The sequence below is a fragment of the Acinonyx jubatus genome, chromosome D4 (assembly GCF_027475565.1).
Source record: "Acinonyx jubatus isolate Ajub_Pintada_27869175 chromosome D4, VMU_Ajub_asm_v1.0, whole genome shotgun sequence".
Taxonomy (NCBI): Eukaryota; Metazoa; Chordata; class Mammalia; order Carnivora; family Felidae; genus Acinonyx; species Acinonyx jubatus.
The window spans coordinates 84,998,879-85,010,507 of record NC_069391.1 but is presented as its reverse complement, the minus strand read 5'-3'; the positions used below and the strand labels follow the sequence as shown (position 1 = coordinate 85,010,507).

At 39.2% G+C, this 11,629-nt stretch overlaps 1 protein-coding gene across 11 annotated transcripts in view; it reads left to right on the top strand.

Moving 5' to 3' along the window:
- The window catches only part of RFX3 (regulatory factor X3), a 287,861-nt gene that overhangs the window by 227,980 nt on the left and 48,252 nt on the right, over positions 1 to 11,629 (top strand). For all 11 annotated transcript variants that reach the window (XM_027041121.2, XM_027041122.2, XM_027041125.2 and 8 more), the window contains 5 exons: positions 543 to 664; positions 2,431 to 2,543; positions 6,747 to 6,862; positions 7,300 to 7,454; positions 11,392 to 11,489. In XM_027041121.2, the coding sequence (XP_026896922.1) occupies positions 543 to 664; positions 2,431 to 2,543; positions 6,747 to 6,862; positions 7,300 to 7,454; positions 11,392 to 11,489 (604 nt within the window). The remainder of the gene's footprint in view (positions 1 to 542; positions 665 to 2,430; positions 2,544 to 6,746; positions 6,863 to 7,299; positions 7,455 to 11,391; positions 11,490 to 11,629) is intronic.

Here is an 11,629-nt window from a genome sequence, read left to right as displayed (position 1 = left end):
CATTTGCAGACGTGGATAGGGGTTGTTGGGGATGGATGTCTTGAGATGCATGGGAGGCTTTAGGAAATATGAAAACGAGTATGGTAGAGTTTGTAGGCTGAATCATGTTTGATAGATACTTTTAATTGAAAGCCATTCGTTAACATTTCTCAGGCCCCAGCTCCTCGATCTTGTTTCAGATTAAAGTCCCGACGTATTTAAAATGTTTTCACCTTGATCCATTGGCCATTAAGAGTCACGTTCAGACTGCACTTAACCGTGGGCACCTTTGCTACTGCTGTCCAGAGAAATACCTCGTAACTCTTTTTGTTCTTCAATTTCTGAATTTTCAAAAACTGGTCCCTCTCCTAAGCCCCCTCCCTTCTCCTTTTTCTTTTCACAATTGAAAACAATTTCTTCACCCTAACTTTTTGAGAATTCATCCAACTATCATGAGACATTACAGAAGATAGAATAAAATTGAATGCCGTGGGAGTTTTGTGTAGTACATAACCAACAAGGAATAATTTGGTCTATTTGTTTTTTCCCATCTAATATTTTAGGTACAAGCCTATGCAGAAAGTGGATGGGGTTGCAGATGGTTTCACAGGAAGTGGTCAACAGACAGGCACATCTGTTGAGCAAACTGTAATTGCCCAAAGTCAACATCATCAACAGTTTTTAGGTATGTTAAGGTGTAATGCGTATTAGTTGCTATTAGCATGTTGAAAAGAAGAGAACAATACTAGTGTTTTCTCCAAGTGCTGTGTCTGTTACAGATGTTAATTACCCAGAAAGATTTGTGTGTCTCCGTGTATATCCTATGATAGCTGTAGATCATTTCTACTTTCTCATGTTCCCGAGAGCTTTTAAAAAAATCTCAAGCTGCGTAGGACTTCTAAGTGCCTATGAATGAAAGGCTCATAGCCGTGACCTCGTCTTGCAGAATTTGTATTCATGGGGTTTTTGTGATGAAAATTGCGTTGTGTCCACTTTCAGTAGTTTACTTCAAGTACCAACAAGAATTCTCATTGCCTGCCGATAACGTTGCAAACGCATAGGCCCAGATTAGAGAAAAAAAAAAAATTGCTAGAAACTTTGGAAAAGTAAGCTGTTCATTCAAACTAATCACAGTCTGTCCTATTCTTGTAACTTTGTAGCTGGTGTCCGTGTTTCTTATTACTTAAAGAGTTAGGAATTGGAACATTCCGCACATTCCTGTGATAGCTAGACGTGCAAAAAATGGCACTTTAACTGACAACTCTTGTCGAGATGAAAACACATAGTGTCCGTGCAGCAGATCAAGACAGACAGAAGCCAGCAAAGAGTTTGCGTGTGTGTGAGTCTGTGGCGTGTGTATACTTGTCGATGTGGACTTTCCGACAAACAATTCACAAGGCCTCTCAGGGCAGAGTAGATACTGATGTTGAAAGCGTTACGGCAGCGTTTCTCAAACTGGAGTCGTCACGTGTGTTCTGGAGAGCCTGAGCTCTCAACGAGAATTTTGATTTTTTTTTTACTTTGTTTTTATTTCAATTAGAATCTGTAAAAAAAAAAAATTATAGTAGGAGCGTCTTCTGGATTATCTAGAAGAGTAGAATAAAAACTGTTGTGCAGTTTTCGTTTAGCGCCTCTGGATTTGAATTTAGGATAAAGCAGGCACCGAAGTGCATTGCACGAATTGTCCAGAGCTAATGAGAAAAGAACAGGGAGAGACTTGCCAGGTAAATTACATAAATTATGTAATTCATCCCAAGGGAAGGCTAAATGACGTCCCAGTGCTTTGTGGAGGAAGGTTCCACAGCTTTGAATACAGGATAATAATGGGAGAATCAGCCCCACCAAGGACATGTTGGTATAGGCCTGTCAAACTCAAAAGTTCTAGGCCACAGCAGTCAATACCGTATTCATGTTGCGAGCGGGAATTTCGTGATAGGACAGCAGTCTCGTCCATCGTATCAAATTAATGTTGTTAAGTTTAATGTTATTTTTGTAGTTTTATGTGTGTTCATTTCGTAGCTCTTTTAGTTTATGATGTTATAAGAAGTTGAGCCTACTGAGTTTAAAGCTACGTTTAGTTTTTTATATTCCTAAGTAACATGACACAATAATAACTAAAACCAGTACTGACCAGCTCGAGATATTTTTCTCTTAGTAGAGGCCCTATGTTGAGAGACATTATGGTATGTTATTTCTAGTATAATCGTAGTGAAAATTTAGTTCCTCCACAATTTTTCAGTGCCTCCTCAATTCCCCTCCACTGATGCTGTTGCTACATTTTGTTTGAAACGTACTACTATGAGAAGTTCTTCCATCGTTGGACCTCTGGCCTTTATGGGTGTTTTTTTTTCCTTTTTTTAGTCTTCTTAAATTTTCCCTCATTAATCTGTAATTGGCACAATCCATGAGAGGTTTTTTTTTTTTTTTCCTGTTGTGTTGTCATGGCAACAGATGCATCTCGAGCACTTCCAGAGTTTGGAGAAGTTGAAATCTCTTCTCTGCCAGATGGTACTACCTTTGAGGATATCAAGTCACTGCAGAGTCTTTATCGAGAGCACTGTGAGGTAAGTTTTTTCAAACGCAGTATGAACGCACACTAACATTTTTGCCAGACAACTTGCTAAACTAAAATAATCAAGCTTATTCCTAGAGGACAGGTAAAGTTAGTTCATGTATCTTTGAACACTGAGAAATTCATCTTTCTTCCGGTCTCCGCCTGAAGAAATGATGGACGCAAGAAAACGAGAATACGTTTCACTCTCCGTCTCCTTAGCCTTTCCTAGTCTGAATCCTTAGACGTGGCAATTCCACCACCTCTATGTACTCACCCGACAAAGTATGCCACCTGGGTGAAGACATAAGTGTACAAGGAACTCATTGCATTACGGCTTTTAGCGCAAAAGATTGGTTGGAGCGTCCACATCTACGAGGGAACTGAATAAAACACGGTACATACAGTCTCTTGAGCAGAATTCTGTGCCGCCATTAAAAAGAACAGACACTTCTAAGTGTACTAATGAGGAATAAGTTCCAGGATGTGGAACGTGTGACTCTTCCAGGAACATGTGACTCTCGATCTCAGGGGCGTGAGTTCGAGCCCCGTGTTGGGTGTAGACGTGACTTAAATAAATACATAAACTTAAAAAAAAAAAAAAAAGAGTATTTTCTAGAAATGCTTAGTGAAGCGCTTTAGGTGTTCTTTCCAAGGATTAATGAGGCTCTAGTTTTGTTTTGTTTTTGTGGTTACTTAACGTTTCTCTTGGTATTTTCCATCCCTGCTTCTCCTCCTTTTGGCAGTGTGCCCCATTGCAACTGGCTCGTTGTCTCCAGGACAGCGGGTTAATGTACCTGTAGCTCACCTGGTGGAAAGGGCGTAAGGGATCACCGTAAGAATCGTCTTAAGTGCCTCTCTTTTTGAAAGAGGAGTCTGTTTAGAACTTAAGTAGCTTTATTCCAGGGCTATTTGTGATCTGCTCAGGAGTAGAAGATGTTCCCTTGCCTTTCACGGACAGCCCTCCTGACTGCGGACAAGGCAGTATGCAGTGGGAAGTCTCAGCTCACAGCGTTCACAGATTTCTTTCCCACTCCAGAAATACCAACTGCTTGAGTGAATCCGAGTGCTTGTCAAGGGTGCTAGATCATTAACAACCAAGGGCAAGTCCTCTCTTTGTTCCCAACATTTGTTGGCATGATAAAGGCGCTTAGTATCCAGCTGACTACACTCGAAAGAATTCTCCCAACCTGGAAGAATTCCTGGAGGAGCCTTACGTGTCTAGAAAAAAATTCTTTCTTTGTACATAAATATCACGTATATTCACTCAAGATTTTTAGGTAAAGATTCTCTAAGCAACTTCTCACTTCTCTGTGTTCAGGTGAATCCTTCTTAAAGCAACCCAACCCTCACAAATATAATTTAGATTCTTTTGAAGTTTCTCTTTGTTCAAACTACAAGTTGGAGCACGATCCTTTGTATTACTAAGGAGTGTACGGGAAGCTTATTCCAAGTGAAAGCTCCACCAATAAGGTGAGAGACGAAAGTATCTTCAGGATCACAAAAATTTCACTGACATACCAGCATCCGGGAATAGTCTCTGAAGAGAGATGGATGGGTATGGTAATCAGTATATGTGAGGAATGGCGGTCCATAGAATGATCCGCATGTTTTCACAGAGTTACAAACGTTCACGCCATTTCTCGGGAGACATGGAGGCAGGTATGGAAAAGAAGAATCGTGATTATTTTTTCATGTCAGACTTCCAGACTTTTGAAGTACAGGTGTCTCAGTCTCGTCTCCTCTCCTGTAAATAGTCACCTGCCCGGAACCAGTACAATAAGGATTATTTAAAAATACATCTCCCTGTATATTTCAGTCTGAACGTATTTGAAAGTGGGTGGACAAATGATAAAATGTTTTATTCACTTGTAAAAATGTCCCAAGTGAGGCTGATGGGAATGTCCTTTTCAAAAGAATTATTTGAAATTATTTAATTTGGAGAGATTGCATTTCAGATGCACTGAATTCTTTACTTGCCTTATTTTTTCATATTCTGTACAGTTTATGTTTTTTAAAAAATTTTTTTCAATGTTTATTTATTTTTGAGAGACAGAGAGAGACAAAGCATGAGGAGGGGAGGGGCAGAGAGAGAGGGACACACAGAATCTGAAGCAGGCTCCAGGCCCTGGGCTGTCAGCACAGAGCCCGATGCAGGGCTTGAACGCACAAACCATGAGATCATGACCTGGGCCGAAGACAGACACTTAACTGACCAAGCCACCCAGGCACCCCAACTGTACAATTTATGTTTTTAACAAAGATTAATATCCCTATTTTATTTGGAATTCTCATGATTTGTTAATCAAAGATATTTCACAAGTATCACTTGTCATGTAAGGAGCAGGTATAATTTTCTACACGAGCTGCTGTAGCAGTAACTTTTTTTCCAAGCTTAGTGTTCTTTTATTTAAAAAAAAAATTTTTTTTTAATGTTCACTTATCTTTGAGAGACAGACGGACAGAATGTGAGCAGGGAAGGGGCAGAGAGAGAGAGGGAGGCACAGAATCCGAAGCAGGCTCCAGGCTCCGAGCTGTCCGCACAGAGTCCGACATGTGGCTCGAACTCCCGAACTATGAGATCATGACCTGAGCCGAAGTCGGATGCTTAACCGACTGAGCCACCCAGGCACCCCTAAAATTTAGTGTTCTCATAGATAGAGATACCTAGGTATTATATATGATGTTAGTAGTTGTTTTGTTAGTAGATATCTCTTAGACTGTGCCCACGGTACAGTTGGGAGAGCAGTTTAATAATTTGTCTCTTGAGAACATTTTTGCCTGGGAAGAGGGACATCTATCTGTCTTTCACTGTCAAGGCTGATACTTGCATCTTAATTGTTCTTAGTATCATGGGGTGAGGAGTATGTTCATTCATTCATTCCCTTCCCTCCGTCTTCATTATGCAATGACGTGTAACATTCCCTACTGCTTACCAGAACATGCCCTCAAACGTATTTTGCTTCACATTTGAATGGGTCTCAGTGTGTTTATATAGAAGGACAGTTATTCTCCGTATCCTATGTAGGGCCAGATCGCGACACAGGTGGCGGAGACTATAGAATTGTGGTTACAGTTTCCTCTGTTTGCCTCAGATACCCAGATGGACTCTCCTGATTGCCCCCTGTTGTCCCTCTGCTTCTGTGAACTCTGTAGATCTCGATGGGCCTGTTTTACCTGTCCTGGTTCTCAGTACTGCCAGCATCAAACACATTATGCTGATGACTTCTGTCTTTTATGCTCAAAATAATCACAGAATCACATGTTCTTTGCACAAACAAGTGATTCTTTGGTTTTGTGACTGCTTTTATCTGAAGACGAATTTATAAACTAATTGCCATGGCAGGGTGAAATTAAACCTGATCATCAAAATTTAATGAAGGGGGCAAATTTTAGCATCATCAAAAAAAAAAAAAAAAAGCATCTTTGATGCAGCTGGGAAATGGTTCTGGGAGATAAAATGAAGGAGAAGGAGGACGCGGCTCCTGCCCCCAAGGTCAGAAAAGGGGATGGTCTTAAAGCTCCTCTCTGAAGGGAGTAAGCCGAGGGAGGATTGAGACAGAGGTGTGGCTTGACCACAGAGGTACCCTTATTCTGCCCAGACAGGTGCTGTCCTCTGAAGGCCATTGTCATTGTAGTTCCTGGTCCAGACTCTGGTTGCCTGGGAACACTCCGGAATCCTAGTCAGCCGCCCTAGACAGGCCCATTTAGCCTTGACTCTGTCCACCAGGCCCAAGCAGCTCCACACCCTTTGCTTCCGCCATCTTTGACGGCCGGGAACACACCCAACCCTCTGGGGACTGGTGTGAATGGCATCTTTGTTGTGTGCCCGTTGGGTCTGAGAATAGGAAGAGTGGCAGCGGCCATGGAAGCCGAAGGAAGCCGTGTGTGAAGGAACAAAAGAAAAGCAAGAGAAGAAAATGGAGAGGAAGGGGAGTTAAGGAGAACAAAGAGAGGTCAAGCAAGGCTGGGAAACGATACGAGGCCACTATTGGAGGAATACACGCCATCCCGTCAGTCTTTCCAGACGTTATGTTCTCCCTGCCTGAGCTCTTCTGTTTGCCTTCCGTTGGCAAAATTTACTCCACGTTCACCGCATAGCTTACGAACCCACAGGTGTCTTCACCACTGCCATCCCGACACGTAACGCGCTCTCCGCACGCCCCCTTGAGAAGCATCGTAAGGTAACGCGGATATAACCGTTTTCTTTTTTTAGGCAATATTGGACGTGGTCGTGAATCTTCAGTTTAGCCTGATAGAAAAACTGTGGCAAACGTTCTGGCGCTATTCTCCCTCTACTCCAACCGACGGCACTACCATCACCGAATCAAGGTCAGAATCAATATGCTTTTCCAATTCATTTTCATGGCCGAGTAGATGTCACAGCTAATAAACGAGAGATATGTATACCAGTTGTGAACCTTACGTGATAACAGTAAATGAATGGATAGAAATGAACCACAAAGTGCTCTCTGGAGGTTTCGGTGTGTGTGTGGTAGCTCCCATTTTTATTGATTTGGGGGACTGCGGTAAAGCTGTTTCATCCTCATGGAATTAGTATCATACCTGCCTCTCATGCCGTCAGAAAGCATTAACGTGCACAGGCAGCTCTGGGGGCGTGTTATATGTATCCAGCCGTACGGAACCAGTGCAATGGTGGTATAGTGCTAACCTCAGTAATATTTGATAAACTAAAACTATTTTTAAAGTCCATTTTCTTTTTTATCCTCATTTGCCATCTGTTCATTTGCTACATTTATTCACACCAGCAATCTGAGTGAAATAGAAAGTCGACTTCCGAAAGCAAAGCTGATAACTCTGTGCAAACATGAGTCTATCCTGAAATGGATGTGTAACTGTGACCATGGGATGTACCAGGCTTTGGTGGAGATTCTCATCCCCGACGTGCTTAGACCTATTCCTAGTAAGTTAAATGCAGACAAGTACGGATGCTTTTATTCTCATACATTCCACCCAAGAAGTTTGGGGAAGCGACGTCGCGATCTAGGGTGATTCTAACCTCATTTCGATTTGCCAAATAAAAGAAAAAAACACAAAAACAGAAAACCATGCAACACAAAAGAATATTGAATGAAAGCAGCTTAGAGCAAAACTGTAGTTAAACGGGGAAAAAAAAAACACGATCTGTTTTCTAATCTTTCATTTTCTTTTCAATAGAAAAGATAACCTAAAGATGTGACAGCCATCAGTGACTAATTATTATCAGAACACTCCCAAGCCAGGCAACCTTGTAAAAATTATTCTCCCCAAGGACACAGTTCCCTTCAGAAAGCCAAAAGTTTATGAAATCTGTAATTGTGGGGCCAGCCTCCTTCCTTCGTGGTTGCTTTTGATTTGAAATGAATTCATCTTGGTTTCCACTAAAGTTGAATTCCTGTATAAAAGCATTTACTTTGTCACCCTCCATCACGTTGAGAACCACAAATGCAGTGTCCATTAACAGTAATGGTTAACTGGCATTTGGAGAGAAAAATCTCTCTCTCTCTCTCTCTCTCTCTCTCTCTCTCTCTCTATATATATATATATATATAAATACATGAGCATTCCCACCATGAAGCAAGTAGGAATTACATAGATAAATTAGGTTTCCTTTTTTAAGGGATGGTGCATATTTGGAACAAACAAAGTCATTTTCTGCACGTGTCAATATAAATGCTACCGTGGATACTTGTGGGAGAGGTAGGCAGTTGAAATGATTTTATGCGAACACCTTGACGAGCACATACTAGTGACCTTAACTTTTCAAGAAGTGGGACAGAATTTCCACTCTGCAATGACATGAATAAAGTAAAAGCAGTCTTTTAGCTTGTGAAATTGGCAACCATGTGCTTCAAGTACACTGTTCACAGTTGATTGATGTTAAGTCCTAACAAAGTCTTGAAGGAGGGATTTTGTAGAAGGCAAGGTGAAGATATCAGCATGTGTATGTTTATATTTCCTTTTTTTTCTAAATATGGCAAACAGTGGAAGATCGTGCTTTCCACCTGTTTCCCGCCATCTTAAAATATATGCTTAGATACTCATTTACATATAATATCAACGAACACACATAAGTTTGTATAGAAATAAGTTTAGGAAAAAGAAATCCAACCGTCATTGTCTCACATTTTTGTCAATTGCTAGTATTTTCCACTCTATCTGCAGCAAGCTTCCTGACTGACAATTGATTAAAAATGACGCTGTCATGGAAAATTGCAGTGTGTAAATTCTCTACTGAGTTATGTTCCAGAATCTTGATTTTCCTTGTTTTTGTCTTGCTCCCTGTGCTCTGAGTGATAATCTTAAACAGTTCTGAAGCCTTTTGCTTCTGTTAGCACCAGAAGACTTGTGAAGTCAACAGTTTCCTAAACTAAGTCATGTATCAATTTTAATTGACTCTACGCCTCATCATTTTAAGCGCACAGGACACTTGACCTTTGTTTTGTGCAAATTTTGATTCGAAAACCCGTTTCTTCTGCCCAGAAGTTTGTCTCTACATTTAGCAGACAACTCAACTTCAGGAATTTTCACCTGACGTTAGTTTGATAGCTTCTGTGAAGTTACCAGGGACATTAATGTGCTACCGTCCAAAGTACATTTGGAGATTTAATTCTGATTCTGCAACAAGACTTAAGAAAATACGACTTAAATTACAGCTTAAATAGCTATCTTCCGATCATGTGCCTTTTAATATCAATCGCAAGCAGGTTGAGACAAGTTAGCTTTGGAATCGTTTTCAATTGTAAACCATCCATTCATGAGAAAAAGTTGTCAGAGTCAGAATGCACAATTTGATCTGACATGAATCCCTAGAGAGAGAGCAAACTTAATTTTATTTTTAAAAATTATACTTTCCTGGCTACAAGTACTTCACTCTACCGTTTACTGTCCAGATGGGATTCCTTTTTTTAGCCAAAAAATGTCTGCATATCACACTAATTTGAAGTCAGCTTGAAGCTACTATATTCTAAAATACATTTATCTGAAAATGAAAAAACAGTGAAGTGTAAGAATTGCATAAGAACTCAACCAGTAACATTTAGGTACAATTTTGAGCGTATGTAAAGGTGGCCCCCGATGTCATGTAGTACAAGAAAGCAAAAACTTACAGTCACTTGATATACAAAACATCTTTTTCTCTAATAATCTTCCCTAGCATGAAATTTGTCCAGATGAAACAAGACCCACGCTAAATATTTTTTTTAAAGTAACTTTTCTTGCTTCTTGGTTTTTTTTATGCTGATCAAGTAATGTGTTCTATGTTAACAGTAGAAAACATGCAAATGCAGATAGCCAAGTTGAATTTTGAGCAAAATTTTACTGAGTTTCAAAAAGGGTCGTTAATTTTTTTTCACTCTTTTTTCATTTCCATTCATGCCTGCCCTCCATGGTTCTAATACATAAGACAGCAGAAAAATATTTTTCTTTCTTTTTCTTTTTTTGGCTCAAGTGGGAAGCTCTGGAAATTTCACAAGATTCATTCTCTAGAAATTTCCAAGTCCGTGTTTCCAGTAGATGATTGTCATGTTTAAGAGTCGATACTTCTTGAGTGTTTTTCCTGATCAAAATTGAGTCATTTGAACCTCTGTTCTATCATTTGACCAGTGAAAGAAATGATTTAAAAAAAAAAAAAACAGTTGTTTTTATGATTGGGATAGTGAAATTTGTATCTTTCGCAAGCAACTTGAGCAAGCTAAATTATTTCTAACCCTGCTTTACCAAAAATGATAGAGAGAAGCATGTCAGACTCATTTGAGCACAGGAAGAAAAAGCAAGGAGTTTAATCCCAGCATTAACATTAATATCCTTGGTAGCCTTGGAGAAAAACATAGCTTCTGTGTGTCTTAGACTAGACTACAAATTCGAATGCCTACCACGTTATTGAGAACCCACAGAGGTTAATTTCATGTTGTGGGTGTTTCAGACACTTATCTGTTAAATGTCTGAAACTGTCCCCTACACTGAGGAGCGTTGGGTACAGATGAAGTAAAATGCTATTGACTGAATTACTTTGTTGAACAAGAGAAGAAGTCTTTTTTTTTTTTTTATTATACGACAGTCCCTTCTTGTAAAATAATTGTAGTCATTACTGATAACTGATGATGCTTCCAGTCATTTTATGACCACTATAAAAACTACTCTCATGGGACCCAGCCCTCTTTCAGGTCTTAACAGATTCATCAAGAACATGGAACGGACTATTTTAGGAATATCTTAAGAATACCGGTCTCTGTGACAGCAATTTTATCACATTGATCTTTTTATCTCTACCTGCCAAGTGAAATGGAGAATAGTTATCCAAAATTTTCAAGTCAGGCAATTTTAATTAATTTTTTCCTTACTTTTCAACAAGAGTAACAGATAACTAATATGATATGTTCTAGCATGAATAGATACGTAGAGGAAGGGAGAAAGCTGTGCAATATTTTCTTTTTAACTGAAGAAAGGAAAATTGACTAAGAGCTTAACAAATCAAGATGAAGAATTTATAAAGAAAATACTTAGCCTTTGAGCATAAAGCTGTTAACGAAAGAGTGTCTCGTTTAAGATAGAAAATTCCATTAAGTATATTCACAACTGGTATATGTCACTATAAGCAGAAACGTTTGAATGTTTTCATTTCCCAACAAAGTGTCATAAATATCTGGGAAAAAAATAGCTTTAAAAGAAAAAAAAAACCCAAAATACAATTCTTGGATGCTTTCAAAGTTAGAAATAATGTTAAAAAAGTCTTGTCAATGAGGGCAATATAAGTTCTGTGTTATTTGAAATGTCATATACACATTTTTTCTCTTCTCCTGTAATAAAGATTAATGTTCTTTGGTGTCTTTTTCGTTCTGCTTTTATTCTTTAACATTTAGGTGCCTTGACCCAAGCCATTCGAAATTTTGCAAAAAGCCTTGAAGGTTGGCTTTCCAATGCCATGAACAATATCCCACAGAGAATGATACAAACCAAGGTAAGTTTTTACGTTTTTGCTTTTTCCTCTGTATTTAGAAAATTGTTCTGTATTATGTACAATGTAGAAAATTATTCTGTATTATGTTGGTATCGTAATATATCGAACTTTTCAAACCGATTTTTTATTTTTGCTTTATC